The sequence below is a fragment of the Xenopus laevis genome, chromosome 2S (assembly GCF_017654675.1).
Source record: "Xenopus laevis strain J_2021 chromosome 2S, Xenopus_laevis_v10.1, whole genome shotgun sequence".
Taxonomy (NCBI): Eukaryota; Metazoa; Chordata; class Amphibia; order Anura; family Pipidae; genus Xenopus; species Xenopus laevis.
The window spans coordinates 132409171-132429179 of NC_054374.1; the positions used below are offsets into that span (position 1 = coordinate 132409171).

The 20009-nt window shown below is 38.8% G+C and overlaps 1 protein-coding gene across 5 annotated transcripts in view; it reads left to right on the plus strand.

Moving 5' to 3' along the window:
- Window positions 1–20009, plus strand: part of LOC108709864 (kinesin heavy chain) — an 81620-nt gene that overhangs the window by 20902 nt on the left and 40709 nt on the right. For all 5 annotated transcript variants that reach the window (XM_041584427.1, XM_041584425.1, XM_041584426.1 and 2 more), the window contains exons 2-8: window positions 7263–7350; window positions 8796–8869; window positions 10483–10587; window positions 11270–11318; window positions 13477–13532; window positions 18271–18358; window positions 18651–18775. In XM_041584427.1, coding sequence (XP_041440361.1) covers window positions 7263–7350; window positions 8796–8869; window positions 10483–10587; window positions 11270–11318; window positions 13477–13532; window positions 18271–18358; window positions 18651–18775 — 585 coding nt within the window. The remainder of the gene's footprint in view (window positions 1–7262; window positions 7351–8795; window positions 8870–10482; window positions 10588–11269; window positions 11319–13476; window positions 13533–18270; window positions 18359–18650; window positions 18776–20009) is intronic.

Consider the following 20009-nt stretch of genomic DNA (forward strand, 5'->3'; position numbering starts at 1 on the left):
TCTATAGGAGATGGCTGGGTTTTTTGGATAATGGGCTTCCGGATAACATATCTCATACCTGTATGATAATTCATGAACAGTTTTTGTCGCTGAGGCTGCGTTTTGTGCTGCACGCTATTAGAATTGCTTTTGCTGCCTGATTTCAAAGAACGCTTATTGCTATAAATTAGTCCCTTGGAAAGTGTTGTGAGGATATACGTGAGCAGATGTTAAAATCTCGAAAATATCTAGGCCTTTCCCAAAGGTTACGGTCTGCATTTCTTATGTTTTTTTTTGTGGTATTCGGTATCTACAGATCTAAAGCGTTATACCATCTGTATTTTATGAGGAAGAGCTTATACTGTCATTTTCTGAAAAGCAATATCATGGAAAGGAACCACGGAAGAGAGAGAGGCAGAGACATTTTAAAGATGAGACACACAAGTGTGTTTGTGTAAATCTATTCATGTATTTGCCTGCAGACAAGCGAATCTCTGACATAAATTCATTAGGAATCAAGCTATTTCTGATGAAAATAGTGGTAAATCCATTCGGTCAACGAACAGGACATTTGTCAAGGCTCCTCATGTGCGTGTATCCAACTTGTTAAATTACTAATCTGGCAGTTCTGAAGAAAATAATCCCTTTCTCCTAACAGATTCCTACTACTGCCATCATCTGGTTCTGGCTGAAAGTGCAGGAGAAAGCAAGAAAGAAAAAAGGCAGATGTGATTGCCAGAAATACAGCAGTCCAGTGACATAAAAAACACTGCCTCTGTAATGTACCTGTGATATTTGACTTGTGTCCTTTCTAGTGTTGACTATGCAGTGTGTGCTCCTTTTGCTCAAGATCAGTGTCATTGCTCACTGGACACCTATATTCTCTGAAGATGCACATACACATACACAAGCAAGTAAAGGAGCAGAATATTGAAGGCAGATGTCAAGAATGATTTCATTAATGTCATAGATCTGCTGTGCTCCCAGGGCATGTACAACAACACCACAACAAGGGCCGTAGTTTTAAGCATTCTTTTGGTTTAGGGATTACGTTGCCCTTTGATTAAGGGAATAGAGCTGTGCCATATACGTTTCAGATGCCCTGGCTATTTTCCCTTTCTGTAACACAGTTTAATTTTCAAAGAAATTAATGTTGAGCAAAGGGGAGGTGTAGTCTTCAGGACACTACCCAGTCATCAAGATTCTGACAATAATTTATAGGTATGAGAAGCTCTTGACGTATAGTTTATTGATGTATATTATTCTGTGGACAGTATTACCCTGTAAGGTATCCATACATTCCATTGAGCTCCATTTTCTTAAACCTGATCCTCTCTCCTTATGTAGGTTTGCCTTGTTTGCTGTGCCTCACAATGTTCCATATCAATTGCCATTGGCAAGTGCTGGTTCGGTGATTAATTTGCCCTTTATTTTCGGTAACAGAGCTACTAAACACTGACCTTTTCCCTCTCTGTTACATGCTGTAATGTTCAACGTTCAGAGCAATCAATGTATAGACGGAGGACTGGGGAAAGGGATTAGGGTACTACTACTACAATTTTATAATCAAGCTTGAGGTTTTTGCTTGAATAGCAATAAACTTGGTCCATAGGATTGCTTTTCAGCCGCACCTCATACAATACAAGCTCTATAGGATAAACACTGCAGTGAATCACTATAGGTGACTGAACCTATAGAGCTGTGTGTCCCCATTGCTGATGATCATATGCCTTATATGCATAATGGATATATATGGATATACAGTATGCTTCTTTTCTAAGACTTCTGATGAATTTGCTGAGATTAAGATTGGTGAATAACAAATAGAGTTTGTTTTCTCTTCATGTAAGCAAGCCATTTAAAAGAAGATAACTGTGCATCAGAAAATTATCTTAACAGAAATTAACAAAATTAATATTAACAGGCCTGCATTTTTATATAGGCATCCGAGGGTACATGCTAGGCTGGCAGCACCACCAACTCTGCAGTGCCATTCCCAGAACATGATATACTTGAATTTCATTTTTTCAAGTTATATAACTTTGGGGATTAGAACAGCCTGAAAATACAAGCCTGGTGAGAGCTTTAGGCATTCAGGATGCTGCACACCCCCATGAGAAAGAACAAGAAGCAAAATGACTTACAGTATCCCTTTCACAATAATTTTTTTTTCGCCTGTAGCCCTCCAGCTTGGAATTGGAAGGGTTATCTCATTCTAAAACAAGATGTATATGAAGTTAGTCCTCTCTTTGTTGTTTCTGGATAGGCTAAGGGGCAGATTTACTAAAGGGCGAAGTGGCTAACGCTAGTGTCAATTCGCTAGTGTTACCGCCCCCAGGGACTTCCCGATTTACTAACGAGTGCAGTCGACACTTCGCTAGAGAAGGAGATAGAAGCTAGCATTGCTTCGCACTCTAACTCCAGGCTAATTATCAGTCTGGCTAATGGACGAAGCTCCGCAAATTCACTAAGATGCGGATTTTACTGAACATTACCTCTATCGCCAGCTCTGACCAGGCGAAGTGCATAGATCTTCCTAAATCTTCTGTTACTTACATAGTGGGGTATATTTATGAAAGAGTGAAGTTAATAGTGAAGTTCCGCCACTAGAGTGAAATTCCGCCACTTCCCATTCATTTCTATGGGGTTTTTAAAGGTGTATTTATCAAAGGGTGAAATTTCACTTTCACCCATTGATAAATACGTCCTTCAAAATCCCATAGAAATGAATGGAGAGCTGCGGAATTTCACTCTAGTGGCGGAACTTCACTCTTTGATAAATTTACCCCCATATTTTTAGTGGAAAAAGTTTCTAAGTTCCAAAAAACGCTGGCGTCTTTTAAGTCTGCAAAAGTCCTTAAATTTTTTTTTGGCTAACCAGGTTCCCCCAAGCATTTTCTAACGTATGGAACATTAACTATACAGTGGGCAAATTAGCCTGAGCGAAGACCTCTAACGAAGTTGTGCTAGACATAATTGAACGCTAGCGCATCTTCGCTTTGATTACTAATGCTAGAAAAAATTTGCCAGCATTCAACGCCCTGGACGTAACTTTGCAATTTAGTAAATTAGCGTTGTCTGAGCGAATTTTCGCCTGGCGAAGTGTAGCGATGGGTGCGAAGCCGTCGCTGGCTAATTTTCGCAGGTTAGTAAATTTCCTTCTAAATGTTTAACATTGTTAGATGTGATTTATTCCATTCATACATAAGAGGTTGGACACTGATGTTAGGGATCAGGCTCAGTGTTTATCCAATTTCTGGGTTGATGTCAATACTCTTTTCAGGACAGTCAAGGCCTTCCACTCCCATTTCAGCAAACCTATATGGACTTTGTTTGTACACAGGGTCATAATGAGGCTGAAAAAGGAAAGAGCCTTCCCCAAACTGTTACTACAAAGTAGGAAGCATGGAATTGTTAAGAATGTCTTTGTAGAAGGGGCATCTTGCGTACTGTTGAACGTGTAGTGTATTTTGGAAATCAGAATGGAAGATGAATAGTGGATGGTCTCACCAGATCAATATGTAATAAAAATAAGAACAACAATAAATCAGAGAATCAGTGTAAAGATCATTTTACTGTTGTTGGGGTCACTGACATAATATTTGTAATTGCAAGCTAAAGAAAGTGGCAGAAATGGGCTGGACAAAAATCTATTGACCTTAAATAATGAGGACCAGTTGGAAAGTTGCTAAGAAAAGGTCGATCTATAGTGTTCTAAATGTTAATTTCAAGGTAAACTTCCCTGGTAATCCTTCTTTTTTTTTTACCATTAACTCATTACATTGATTGTAGTATTTTCACACTCTATGTAGTATATTTAATATAGGGTGGGCGCTTTGAATATTAAGAGGAATATCTTGTAACCCTAGTTAATTACATTGCCTTAGCTTGAGTTTACAGATGAGGATTTACTTTTTTGCGAAAGCTCGTGAGGCAACTTCGGAAAACGAATCGCCGCGAGTTCCATCCCGCTGGCAAGTTTTCATTATAGCCGGCAGGGGAAAGCAGTTCAGGAGACTGTCTCCCAGAAGAAGAGGCGATTAGTCGCCAGGTGACTAAATCTCCCTGAATCTCCCCATGTGACCTTACCCTTAAAAGTGGAAGCATACCCCCATGTTCAACATCATGTCAATAAATAGGACGGTTTTGAAAATGCTTTTTTTTCCTGTTGTTTTAAAGGAGAAGTAAAGGTTAAAAGTAAGTAAGCTTTATCAGAAAGGTCTATATAAATACACCAGTAAACCCTCAAAGTAGTGCTGCTCTGAGTCCTCTGTCAAAAGAAACACTGCATTTCTTTCCTTTTATTGTGTATACATGGGCTTCTGTATCAGACTTCCTGTTTTCAGCATAACCTCCAGGGCAGGGCTTGAGCATGCTCAGTTTGCTCCTCTCCCCCTCTATCCTCCCATCCCTGCTGTAATCTGAGCTCAGAGCTGTATGTGAGCAGGGAGAGACTCACGCAGGAAGTGATGTCACACCAAGCTTATATGGCAGCTTCTATCCTAAACAAACAGAGACAGTGTCTAGAGCTGTTTACTCGGGTATGGTAAAGCATTCTGCAGAATAAATATAGCATTCTAGCTTGCACTAATGTGGCTAATCTGTTGGCAATAAACTGTCTTAGAGCTTTCCTTCTCCTTTAATGGTTTTTGTTATGTCTCACAATAAGAAGGAGAAACAATAACAATGAAAGTACTTACATTTTTCAGTTGCAATTGAAGGAGGGGTTTACTTGAGACAGTTTGCAACTGGGGAAAAGCAACCTTAGGTGAAAGCAACTCTTACTTCTTACAGGGGTAGCAAGGATAAGCAGTAAGGGTAAATTTTAATTAGACGATTAGTCTTAATTTTACTTATGCTGTACGTTGGGGGAAACTGCCCCTTTAAAATGTAGGCTGCATTTCATTAAAGTGACCCTGAAATAAGTGGTTCTATGTTGCACCATTGAAAAGTCACAGAAACTCCAATCAAAGACAACACATTGCTTACACAAACATCTCCCGCAGAATGCAACGGAAGCCATTCACTGAGCATTGTATGTCAGATTGATAGCCTTGTTAGATTAAGATTACAACCATAAATCTGACACAAAAGACTCAGCAGAACCTTCAGTTTCACTCAGTGGAAGCATTTCTTTTCCTTGGCAGAGTGTGCAGAGTGCTCAGATTGCTTTAACTCTTCCCAAGCCTTGCACTTCAAGCAATATGTGGCTGCTGCCATGGGAGGCAACATTTTTCTTTCGTTGAATATGCAACATAACTAAAACTACAAGAAGGGCCCTAGTAATTCTGACACTGATGATAACTGGACATTGACCATATTACTGATATTGTATAACCTACTAACAAGAGCTGTTGAGCTGCCCATATTCATTTTTTGTACTTGAAAGTGAGTAATAGCAGCCATGATTACTCTGTAGCAATTTCTGAGAGGGTCAAAGGGCAAATCCCCACTTCACCATAATAATTTGGTGTATCTTTCTGCATGACTTTTTAGTCATTTAGTGCTGCCCACAGCCTCAGCCCACTCCACAGGAAAAGCTACACTCGGACACACAGTGCAGGACCTAATAGTTGTCACGGGACATTTATATCATCTGTTGAGCAGAGAGACAGATTTGAATAGACACAAGTCAGTTTGTTTAAGTGTTCCAAATGCTTCCGAGTTCTTTCTCATACATAACCTTACAACTCTGCCCCAAATATAATTTTTTTATAATTATCAACTGGACAAATAATTCTTATACTTCTCCATCATATTTTATTGATGTAAAGGGGAATAACAGAAGATAATTGGGTCACTTACCACTGGGAAGGTAGAGTGAAAAAGTGGGCACAATCTGACATTTTTTGCACACACCTTTCTTGTTACTAAAATTGCTGCTGGTCTCTGTTTTGGTGCACAGAGTCATGTGGCTGCCCCTATGAATAAAGTACTGCTGAAAAGTCATTGAAATGTGCACATTAGGGAATGGTGATGGATGCAAAGTGCAATGGTGCTTTGTACTTACTGCCAGCCCTGTGGTAGGCAGTAAGGACAAGGCTGGCCTGTGTCTGCCAACGCTGCACCCAACACCTTGTGGCGGCTTCTTTAATTCAGCATAAGGTGCAGAGTGTAGTCAGTCCTCGGGCAGTACTGCCATTTGCATGTGTGCTCAGGGACATATACATGGCCATTAATCTCTTTTAGCAATGCTAGTTGGAAGTCAGAAAGCATTAAGTCATTTGGTGGCTTCATAAATATTGAATTTTGTATTGAAAATAAACAAAGTACATTGAGCTGAACTCAATAAAAAAACAAAAGTACAGTAACAGATGCATCTGCCCTAATGCAGATCTCATTATTCTGGTGGGATAAAAACATATTTATTCACAATTCTTCAAGTAGTAAGATGTAGTAAGAGCCTATTTGTTGCGTGATTTTCCCTACAGAGTGCGCAATAACATGGACTCTGGGGTGGTAAAAATGAATACATAATAGAGATTATGTTGAACATATACATAAACCACTGCCGTGAATATTTATTAAAATGTAACTTTTTTACGTGACTCTAAATAATGTTTTGTCATTTTATAAAAAGCAATTACCTTGTGCTGGTTGATTTGTGCTTGGGGAAAAGTGTGCTTACCCCCAAATGAATCCTAGATAAAACTTCATACTAATTAATTAACAAGTAGACTGATGAAGTGCCGCTCTATTTATTATGATTGGAATGATGATGAGAGATAGTGTAACTAATGAGTCTTAGTCAGATATGATGGTATTTTATGTTGTGATTCCCTGTTAATGAGAAAAGATTGTTTTTTGTTTATATCAACTTCAGTATACAGTATATAAAGGTCTATATATAAAGACTCAAGTTGTGTGGGTGTTTGTGTGCATTAAAGATAACTATAACAATAGTCATATTCGTGCCTGCAGCATAATTAATAACCCATTCCTTGTCTGCATATTTGTCTTTACACATATGTATTTAGGAACACAGACGGATACACAGCGCTTCCTTGCTGGACATAAATAGATGGTCCTTAGCAGTAGGTGTCTATGGAAGGCATGATGAATCTTAGAGACTACATGTGTTGAAAAGGAACAAATAATGACTTCATACATTACTGCATGTTAACTAAACAAACAAAAAAACAAACAAACAAACAAAAAGGGCATTAAAAAATTAATATTTTGATTTAAGATCAGATCACTATCCTCTGTGCTAGGGCTGTTTGTATCTGCCATTTTAAGTTGCTTACAGGTTGTTTAAATTAAGATTTCTTTTCTCATTCTAGGGCAAGCCTTATGTGTTTGATCGGGTGTTTCCTCCAAATACAACTCAGGAGCAAGTCTACCATGCCTGCGCTATGCAGATTGTTAAAGGTGAGAGCCAAAGAACCCCTCCCTGTACATTGACTGGTACGTTCCCTGGAACAGAATGACATGGATGCCAAAATGGCTCTTAAAGGAAAACTATACCCCCCCGAACAATGTAGGTCTCTATAAAAAGATATTGCATAAAACATCTTATATGTAAAACCCTGCTTTATGTAAATGAACCATTTTCATAATAATATACTTTGTTAGTAGTATGTGCCATTGGGTAATCATAAATAGAAAATTGCCATTTTAAAAAACAAAGGTCACCCCCTGGGATCGTAGGATTCACGGTGCATACAAACAAACCATACCTGTTAGATGAGCCAATTAAAAGACAGACCATATATAAACTATCTGTTGCTTAAATATTCATTTTGGGGGTAAAGTTTTCCTTTAAAGGGATACTGTTGTGGGAAAACATGCTTTTTTTCCCCTTCAAAACATATTAGTTAATAATACTATTCCTGCACTGAAATCCAGTTTCTAAGAGCAAACAGATTTTTCTAATATTTAATTTTGAAAGTTGGTAGGGGGCTAGACATGATGTCCATTTCCCAGGTGCCCCCAAACCATGTGACTTGTGCTCTGAAAATCTTCAGTCACTCTTTACTGCTGCACGGCAAGTTGGAGTGATGTCACTGCACTTTGCACTTCCATATAGTTGTCAGTCCCAGTGGCGGAACTACTTTGGGTGCGATCACACCGGAGCTCACACATCCTTAGGACCCTTCGGAGCCTCAGGCACAGCCAAATCTGTTAAGAAGGTTGCATGGGGGGTGGGAGGGACCGGGGCCTGCCAATGCTAGGAATGTTAATGCTTCTCGTCTTCTATTACAAATTGAGCACTGCTGCACCTATTGATATGCCCTGCATCAATTGTGACGTATTTGTGTTGATTTTGCCAAATCTGATGCAATTCTGGTAAAAACACTGCATTGCGATTGTGCTTGAAATTATACTTTGCTCACTGGGCTTGTGGACATAAAAGACTAGGGCATATTTATCATAAAGTGAAGTTAGAGATCGCCACAATCCACTAGAGTGAAATATCGCCTCTCTACATTCATTCCTATGGATTTCTTAAAGGCATATTTATCAAAGGGTGAAAGTGAAAGTTTACCATTTGATAAATACGCCTTTAAATATTATGCCCTACACATGAGCCCATTGTAAAATGAATGTTCCATATGTTCTCAAATGTCTGCCACAAAAAGTTCAAGTTAGGACTATTGAAGGTAATCCCGCTTAAAAAAAGGAAAAGTCGCCAGCGTTTTTTAAACTTAAATGCATTTTCGGCACACTAGCAAATTGTCATCTGCGCCTGTTAGTGAATTGGTGATGTCCCTGCAGATTGAATTTATAGCGAATTTTCTAAAGGGACGGCCACTTGCCCTTTAGTGAATCTGCCCCATAGAATGAAAACTTTTAATCCTTTATGTTTACTGTAGATGTGCTGGCTGGATATAATGGGACCATCTTTGCTTATGGGCAGACCGCATCTGGAAAGACCCACACCATGGAGGTAAGTCTCCGTAAGGTTGAACTTTTACAGTATCAGGGCTTTCCCATTTTTTCTCTCTCACACCAACAGGGTCGGATTTACATGGTGGGCACCCCTAGGCCCGCTGCCATTTGTTCCCCCCGCCCCCTCCTATTTATTCATGCAAATTTTCATTGGTACCGAACTAATGGGGATTGGGGAACATGAAATTTATAAAACTGTTGAATCTGCTGTGAATCCTCAGTGTTCCTGAACCAATTTGGGTGTGGTTGGGCAATATGCCGTCCCCCTAAAATCCTGCTGCCCTAGGCCCGGACCTTGGTAATCTTTCCACAAATCCCGGCCTGCACACCAACCATAAGCCTTTTGTTCTTCAGCACATTTCAGCAGTTTTTATTCTACTTCATCACAGATGAAATTCTGTCCCTTGACTTCGATGTTCATCACCTTCCTGACTCTCATTATTTTACTTCCTCCCATTAGTCTTGTATCCGGTATATGTATATAGGTCCTCATGTGCCATATGCACATGAGGACCTTTATACAAATACTGTATTTCTGATTTAATGCTTTCTCTTGCACTGTTTTAATAAAACCACAGTTATTTTAATATGACTTATCATATTACTTTCATAGATTCTACCTTTCACACTGTCACTTCAACACATTTTACCCATTTCCACATTTCCTTTATAGACTGTGGTCTCCCTCATTTTATATGAATTGCCTACGGCTCCTTGTACTTATTTTGTACTGTCGATTTCCTTCCCTGCTGATCTGATCTCCTGTTGTCCCTCACTGGGTTCCATTTCCCATGTAATCTTCTCCAGCAGCTGTCAGTGTAGCGTGACACAATAGCCAGAGGGAAGCAGGAGTCACAGCTGGAGCACTAGCTAAGCCCCGTGCTTTTAACTCTCTTTAATTGTCTATACCCATACTAACTACAAATACTGATGTTTAACGCTTGGCCAATGTTGGACTGGAGACCCATGGGCTCACCAGAGCACCTGATCTCCTCATACCTGTTGCATAGACCCACTAGCGCTGGTGTCCTGCTGTGCCATTCTAAAGCTACACTTTACCAAAATGTAGGGTTCAGCCTAAACAACCCTTTAAGTTTTATAGCCTATCATTGAGAAGTAGTCACCAATGGGGCTTTACCCAAATAGCCTGCTGATCCTGTCAACCTGATTGCAATCCATGTAAAGTGCAAGACTGCATCTCTCCATGCCTCATACCACCTAATGACCTCCATACAACTCCCATATAATGGACCGTATACTCAATATGCAAAGTCATACTTATGATTGTATGTATGGTATGTATAATATATATATATATATATATATATATATATATATATATATATATATATATATATATATATATATATATATATATATATATATATATATATATATATAGTACCCACACTCCGTCACAGGATTTTGCTTTCAAATTTTATATATATATATATATATATATATATATATATATATATATATATATACAGTATATATATATATATTTGTTAGTACATTTGTTAGTAGCCAGGTGCTGGTATTTCTGTGTTGTTGTGAATGAATTCTCTCTGGGGAACTGCAAGAAGTAGCAAGTGTAAATCTGTTTTACAGGGGAAGCTTCATGACCCACAGTTGATGGGAATAATTCCAAGGATTACCAGGGATATCTTTAACCATATCTACTCCATGGATGAGAACCTGGAATTTCATATTAAGGTAATATATCGGATACAATATCAGCTGCTGCCAATTCAGTACCTCCATGGGTGCAGATATTGGCTTTGATATTTCTTGGCTGTTTCTTTCTTTCTTAGTCATCAGTTTTTCATAATTTATTTTTCTCCCTTAGGGGCATGTATACTGAGGGTGTGTAATGGTTTTCACAGTCCAGGGCATTCTGTTTAGACTGTACCTTGTAGCAAACAGTGTTCTTAGTGTTTGAATGGGATGGTGGCAAAATTGCAGATGCAGTGCAAATATAGTTCCTGCTTCTGATTCACTAAGACCCAATGTTTAAGTTAACCCATGCAGTGCGTGTGCCTCCTATGGGATCCTAGGTACTAACATACACTTTCACAGCAATATTCATAGGGATTGCTGAAATGATATTGGGAAATCCTACATACACCCATGAGAATAAAATCAGACATTATCTCTTAACATAAACACACAGGAGAAGTTCTTTCAAAAATGTCTACTTTTATATTCTACAATATCAGGTAACAGCAATTTTCATAGTCATTGATTGGGGTGAATGAGACTTGTAGTAATCAAGGATTATAGGGTATAGGGTATTTTAGCTGTTGCTGGTATACATTGCTGGTGTGACAGGTAGGTAGGGTGCTGTACTAGTAGCCACATGCTGTCTTTGTAGCTTTCACTCATTTTTCTTTTATAGGTTTCCTATTTTGAAATTTACCTGGATAAAATAAGAGACCTTCTTGATGGTGAGTATTATATTGTTGTTATATGCATGACCAATTCTATCTGATACTGTAACTCTCACTCACTACTGGGTGCAAAAATTGGCAAAAAAAGTGGTTTCACTTTTCCTGCCTGGCACAAAGGTACAATGTACATACAGTGCGCAAAACTGTTGTAAGTAGGACGAGTGGTGCTTAGTAGGTATAGTAGGGCAATGTGGCAACAGTAACACTGTATCAGCAATGCCCAACTAATGATCCTTCAACGGTCTGTTTTGCCCAGGATCATCCCTCAACTACACATGGCCCTGGTAGTGGTGTCCAGAAATGCACCTGTGTCTAGCTGTAGGATGCAGGAGTCACAAAGCTGGACATGCTTTATAATGTATTATGGGTGCTTCAATTAGAAATGAAGTGCTAATACTGCATGATGCACAACCTGCAGTGTACATCAGCAGAAGATACTGTATATGTGGTTTCCAGTGCCTTCACCATGTCATTGTTGGAGAAAACATTTACAGCTGCATTTTCATCTGTGCATACAACATTCGTGATGCAGTTATATTTGTGAAAGTGGCAAGTCCAATTGTAGAGTAGGGCAGATAATGCATTTCTTTGTTCCTCCAGGCTTAGAGCTTTATTGCCACCTGGGTGCCCCAGCCTCAGGACATGCCCCTTTATTTGCCTCATGGTATGCCCCTTTTCCATCCTCAGAATGAATCACTTTGTCAGCCTCAGAGTTCATTGATTTATCCCTGTTACATTGTGCAGTATTTCCTAACAGTGTCAGACTGGGGGGTCTGAGGACCAACATGCTACCACCTCAGGGGCCGCCACACCCATCCTGGGGGTCAGGGGAGAGGGACGATGTTTTGGTGGGTCTGGATGGTGGTGCCCACGAGGGCTGGGGTCCACTTGCCAGTATGACTCTGTTACTTAATACAAAGCTGAAGCTCCAGCTTTAAAGGAAAACCATACCCCAAACAATGTACAAATATATTGCATAAAAGAGCTCATATGTAAAACCCTGTTTCATGTAAATAAACCATTTCCCTACGATTATGTGCTCCTGAATAGAAAATTATAATTTTAAAGGTGTTGTTCACCTTCCAAACACTTTTTTCAGTTGAGTAGTTTTCAGAGCTGCAGTATTTCTGGTCAGGTGATGTCTGAGACAGCACACAGAATATAACAAAATGGTGGTTCAAGGCAAGAGATGTAAAAGGGCAATATTTACTTAAATATACACTCCAGTTTGGTGAGATTCTTTAATATGCCACTTAATATGATATAAACTATCTGTTGCTTAAGTATTCATTTTGGGGTATAGATTCCCTTTAAGATTGCTATTTAGCTATACCTCCTTAACACTGTATTTTCACTCAAAATGGGAACCCACAGCACCACTTTACACATTCTCAAAAGGATATTCTGGACATTTTCCAAATTTAAGCCCACTTTCTTGTATGCCCCTCATTTCATTATGAAATGCCCTGGACAATGTTCTCTCTGTTGCTTTCTCTAAAAACACACACATACGTATGTAATGCACACATGATTCGGTACTTGGTTGGACCCCTCCATCACATTAGCATCTACATCTAGGTTAGAGGTAAACTTGACTTTGAGTCCTCTAGCTCTGGTCCAGTCAGAAATATGAAGACTTGAGAAATACACCAGCCCTGCTAGCTAGTTTCAGGGAGAACCCAGTTAACAAGCAAGGGCTGCAGTATCCTTGTGTGCCGGTGTATTTCTGAAGTTTTCAGGTTGATTTAGAGCTGCTTCTTCTCCTACTGTGCACCAGGAAGTTCCCAGTCTGGAGGGCCAGGGTGTGCAGGAAATACTACTTGTTTCTACCATTGAGAAATATGACATAGGTACATATACTGTAATTCACATTGTAGCACCTCCCAAGCCCTACATACACACTTTTAAGATGGGCACGGACAGCAGGATATTGCACCGCATTGCAGATCTCTCCTGCAGATGAATTCATAGAATTTGTTAGGTTGTGGAAAGCTGCTTTCTGGGATATCTGCTATATACCTCAACTCTTGTAACATAGAAACAGTAACAGTTATTTACCAATAGACTCACTTTTCTCTTCTGATCTCACAGTACAGTATACATGATTTTTATGACAAATCCTTCTTTCTTTCCACTTTTTTTTCCCTTTTCTCAGTATCTAAAACCAATCTCTCAGTTCACGAAGACAAAAACCGTGTTCCCTTTGTCAAGGTGAGCAACGACCCGCATTTTACTACCGATAATCAGAGTCCTTGGGATGAGACTCATTAATCTTTTATGAATTACATTTGTGTAATTACTGAGTTTATTAGCAGCTCTTTAAATCATTTATTTCTCGACTGTGCATGAGTATTTATCTTGCTCCGAAAAGATGTCTGTATCCATGGTGCTCATGTCTCTACAGCGATGAATACAGTGAACGTGGAAAAGATTTTTGATAACCAGCCCACATTTCCCAGTGGGAATGTAGAAAAATTTCTAATGAAAAAAACATAAACATGTGAACAGTTTTAAAATCTGCGAAGAAAAGAATGTAATTTTTATTTTTTAACCCATTAAGAATGTTATTACATTTCTAGTCGTATTGCAATTCTTGTGGTTTCAAACTTGAAGTGGCTCTTTGGCAGCCAGATATGTGCATAGTCAAGAGTTCAAGGTGACTAAAATCTCTAATTTATTATGGTAAATCCCCAACCTTTGGTTTAGCTTTTAAATAATTACGTTATTGTCCCAATAGTCCACTAGTGGGACATTGATTGAAAAATTACATTAAAATGACATAAATGGAACTCGAATACAACGAGGACTACAAAGTACATACTTTTTGCTTTATTTATTTATTTTCTTATTGTTATTCATTGCACTAAACAGAGCACATTCTGAAATTGAAATCTAGGTTCTTCTGAGCACAATCAAAACTAAGCAACCCACCGAAATGCTCTCTGTATAAACAAAACCCATCCTTTCCTAAAGATGTAGCCTTTGTTAGAGGCAAAAAGCAGCTAATTATTGAAAGGGCTTCTCAGTTGACTGCTGTTTGTTTTAATTGTACTCCTATGAACAAGAGGTAGAATATGACTTTACTTTCAGTTTCAGATATTGCCTTGTTTAATGCAGGAAATAACAAAATAAATGTATTTCCCAATTAAAACAATGAGCAAATAGTTCAGCACAAACCCTATTGACTGGACTCATGCTGAAAAGGGGGTTATACTGCCCTATAAAAAGCATACTGTCATCACAGTACAAAATGCCCCCAGGTTGCAACAATTCTGGATAATAGATCTTATTACTGTAGTATAATTTTAGAAACAAATGTTTTACAGTACTGCAATAAAAAAAGTAGTATTCTTGCATGGGGGAAGCTGTAATACACACATTACAATTTCTGTTTCCTTTTTGGAACAATAGAAGCTCATTTTATGGTAGGTATTTCAGACTCTCCCAGAATCACTGCTACATATAGTATTTATAAACCAAGCCCCATCTACCATACAAGGTGATAATTAGGCGATCAGAAACCACTTAAATTACTTAAATTAATTGCTTGATATGAATAGGCTGCCTCCATCATCAAATGTATTACACATCAGTAGCCATTTCTTTGGTTCTGTATATGTGCTCTGCTTGATTTTTAAGGCACAGGCTAATTTAATGACATAGTGACCAATCAGACATTAAGTCAACTGTACAAAATGAATAGCTAATTAATGGCCCTGTGGTGTGTAATTACCAAAGAACAGAGCATGACATAAATAGCGCAGTGTACTGTACAGAAGTAATGGATTTGCTCATATTATCAGAAGAGGCGTATCTGTTTCTGGCAATGTTCTGCTGATACCCGGCACACTGATTAGACAGCCTGTATTGATCTCTCTCAGATTTCCTTCTGCACAGTCACAATGACCATTTTTCGAGCTGGGAATGTGCTCTATGCAGCTGGTAGCGCTCTCACTGATATGATGTGCATAGATGCATGAACCCTGCATTTAATTAGCTCAGCTTGCAGTGTTGTACAGCCTGGTGATATGGCAATGGCAATAGTCACCTCTCTGGTTTTGGTAATGTCTTTATATATTAGGTTTAGTACAGGTATAACTATAGGAATGTACCATGCTACCATAGAAAAGCAGGGGTTTGTGCCACTGATTAGAGTCTGTAGAAACCTGGGAGGTCTCCAATTATCAATCAATATTTTTTACAGTATTAATGGTGCTTATTTCATGCTTATACAAAGCTTATACAAAGCAAGGAATCACAGCAGGCAGACTTTCATGTGGTGGGCCACACAAGGTTGCCAGTTCAACAGACCTATCTGATCTAATTCACATTTGGCTGGGCTTGTTCCGGCTGGCTGTGGGCAAGTAACAATGTCCCTTTGCCTCAGGCACCAAACTTTCTATTTATAGGCCAGTAAATTGCTGTGTCTGAAATTCTCTATGTGCAGGATTGCCTGGAATACATTTCTAGAACTATAAAATGGAAATAATACTTATTCTGATTCATAATTTGTTATTTACAACAAACAACCCAACCGTACTGTGTGGAAAATGCTGACCCATTTTGTATTTAGCCAGTTAGAGCAATGATTTGCAGCTGGAAAACAATATTAGGTTGAGCAACTCCCTAAGCAAATAATCAAGCAAGGACATGATTACACTTAAGTACATTAGAGGACATTATAGTCAAATAGCAGGGGACCTTTTTACCCATAAAGAGCATCACCGTACCAGAGGCCACCCCTTCAGACTAGAAGAAAAGAACTTTCATTTGAAGCAACGTAGGGGGTTCTTCACAGTCAGGACAGTGAGGTTGTGGAATGCACTGCCGGGTGATGCTGTGATGGCTGATTCAGTTAATGCCTTTAAGAATGGCTTGGAAGAATTCTTGGACAGACATAATATCAAAGGCTATTGTGATACTAAACTCTATAGTTAGTATTGATATGGGTATATAGAATTTAAGTATGGGTATGGAGGTGTGTGTATGGATGCTGGGTTTTTATTTGCATGGGTTGAATTTGATGAACTTTGTCTTTTTTCAACCCAATTTAACTGTGTAACTATGTACCTGTAAGGAGAAGAATAATAAAGATTAGAGAGATTTTTTTACGAATGTAAGTGCAGAGGTCTATATTAGACACACTGGCATTATTCACAAAGTACTTTTATGTACATTAAGGAATGTGGAACTATTGACAACAGGGATGTGACTACAATTCCAGGGTGCCACTAACCGGTTGTGTCCATAGACACAACTGACTTATGCAAAATGAATGTGGTATTAATGGTGCTATCGAAACCACTCACATTGATGTACCAGAAGTGATGACATCCCCATTTGGAAACTGTCCTCACTAGTGATGTGTGGGCCGGTCCCAACAGGTTCCGGCAGGTTCACTCGCAGGTTGGGCTGGTTCTGGCTGACTTCTGCAAAAGTTTTCCAGGTTGTGGGCAGGTTTGGATTGTGCTCTTCCTTCTGCTCTTCCTGCCAGTGATCTTACACTTCCGGCTTTTGCTTGAGAAAGGGTATGTAATGACCCGAAACATGTCATGTAGTAGCCTTAAATAAACACAACCACATCGTTTTTTTGCTACTGAGAAGTGCTCTCCTCATTTGTAAATTAATTACTGGATATTGGGATAGCGGTATACCCAAAAGAGGATTTGATGCATTCTTTTGCTTACTTGCTTTCGCATCGGCATGCTCTGTTTGTAGGCATGTGCCTGCTCCGCCCCCTTTCATGATGTCAGAAATGGGTTTGTTGGGCGTGGGTCTATAAATAGAGGGGACTTGCCAGAGTCAGGTTGGGTTCAAGTTGCGAGTGGGCAGGTAAGGGTCAGCCGCGGGTTGATGGTTTGCCACTACTAGTCCTTACAACACACAGAATTGCATCCATATTGGTGCACTGTGTGCTGGTTGTGACACTACTTAGCATCAGCCTGCATTACAATGGAATTATAGGGAAAATGCTATATTGTGTTTTTTAAAAATGGTGATTTGTGCCCAAAAATTGCACTTTGCTTATCACATTGAGTTCACTAACAAACCTTTATTTGTGAAACAAATTTATTAAACACACACTATAAGGGATGGGGCACACAAAGCTATTGGGGGAGATTAGTTGCCCAGCGACAAACCGCTTCTTCTTTGGGCAACTAATCTCCCTGAACTGCCTCACCGCCGGCTAGAATCTAAATCGCCAGCAGCATGGCACTTGGAACGCTTAATTTTCCGAAGTCGCCCAAAGTTTCCTCGTAAGTTAACTTCAAGCGACTTTGGAAAAAGAAGCGCGTGCCATCCCGCCAGCGATTTCGATACTAGCCGGCGGGAAGGCTTTTTGGGGAGATAAGTTGTCCAAAGAAGAGGCGATTTGTCGCCGGGCGACTAAATCTCCTCGAATCTTAGCGTGTGCCCTTACCCCAAAAGTGATTTTCTTTGCAGTTTAAGGGAGTTTAAAAATGAGGTTGAGAGACCAACATTAATATCAGAGATAAAAATAAACTACCAAACCTGTTTGCTTGTGGGAATAATGGAAATATATTAAATCTATATATCTATATAAATATCTATCTGGAATATTTACATATAAAGGTATACATGCTATTAAGACTTTAGGATCTTGGTAATGTTATATTATTTTTCTTACAAACATAAAGTTGTCACCTTATTGAACTAGATATCACTAACTGAGATTATATAAACATGTGTAATATAAACATTTATTCGTGTAATTTGGATTAGTGCCAAAATTGTGATTCACCATATAATTTCATATTCATTCAGAGTGACCAGCTATGGGCCAAGGGGCTAATTCCAGCGCAGTGTCCTCAAAGATGGTCAAAAAGTGTTGGACACAACAAGAGTGGAATCTTTAATTTATTCTAAATTCATTGTAGGGAATTTGTCTTTGACTGACCATACCATGGGCTTTATTGTAACTTTCCAGGGTTGCACTGAGCGCTTTGTGTCCAGCCCAGAGGAGATCCTGGACGTCATTGATGAAGGGAAGTCAAACCGCCATGTTGCAGTAACAAGTGAGACCTGAAAGGAAAATACTAGTACCTTACTGTTTATTTTTTGCATTTTGAGCCTGTTTCATTTCATTCAGAGCTTTCCTGCCCATTCTAATAATTTTTTTCCTGCCCATTCGAATAATTTTTATTAAATATTTTTATTAAATATTGATTTATTCCAATTTATGCTCACTGTTACCATCCTACTCTCGTTACCATATTCATTCTTTCCATTATTAACTGTGTTTTTCAAGAACATCCATTGTTTCTCTTCTAAGATGACACTCCTCATGTTCCTATCACTCTATTTTAGACATGAATGAGCACAGTTCCCGTAGCCACAGCATCTTCCTCATCAATATTAAGCAGGAGAATGTGGAGACGGAGCAGAAGCTCAGTGGGAAGTTGTATCTGGTTGATCTGGCTGGATGTGAAAAGGTTAGAACCTAAGTGATTCCATGACTGCTTTCCTTATGGCATGTAGGCTTTTACCAAGCTGTTTGGAGACTTGGTATTCCACAATTAAATAAACAAAGTATTAGTTCAGATGTTGCAGCATAATTTGAGGCCATGGAGAAAAAAAAAAATGGGGAACACTGGTTTAAAACAATGTGTTTAATATATAGAAAACCATTAGGGATGCACCAAATTCAAAATTTGGCCAAATAACCCCCCCCCACACAAAATAGAATTAGCAATCAAATCTGAACCCTAATTGGTAGAGTTATCATTACATTTAGGGCCTATTTACTAATTTGAATTTCTTATTTTCATAAATAGCTAACGGTTATATTAAACAATACAGAAACTATAAAATCCCATCAAATTACATGACAACACAGGACCCAGTGCAGTCTACATATTCTTATTATTAATCAGTCTTGCTGTATCGGTTTCTGGCAGCGTTTCGGCAATATCCGTAATGTTACCTGAACAGGTTTTTGGAACGTAGAAAAACTCTGACACTTTAAAGAGAGCTTGAGTAGGGTTATTTTATAAACATGCAAATTTAATTAATGAAAAAAACACAAAATTTGGGGTTAAACTAATTAAATTAAACTCACATTTTTAAAACTGTGATCAGTTAAACACCACCAAGTTTCCCTTTGCCCAATTCTGTATGTAAAAGCTCTGGTGCACCCATTTGCCAGAAGTGCACAAAGCAGAATTATGCTGGAATTTTCATTATGATTTTGCATCACAATGGACCCATTTCATTAAAAGCTTTGGATAAAAACTGGTGTTGAATACTGGCTTTTTGCCTTGCATTTATAAATAGAGGTCTTCATGTTGATATTATCAAAATGTATCAGACCTGAAAGTTAAAATATTGTTTGCTGGAGTCAGCAATATTAGCTGCTGCATATTAGCTTTAAAGGGTTGTATTTCCTCTTATACAACAAATATAAATAAACTGATTATGTTAGTAAGCACTTTAAGCTGATATAAGCAAGGAGTCTGCTATTTTTGGATTTGTCTTTTATGCAGTTAAAAGACTTGAAACTGAATATAAGTTGCAGAAATATAATGTTGTCCCTAATGTGAAGTATCTGTTTGATATCTTTATCTCTACGCATCATTCATAACATTGTGCACGGAGCTGCTAGAGGGCACTATAGGGCTGGCAAAGGACGATGTGTCTATATGGAAAGCAGTGCTAAGAATGCCCAAA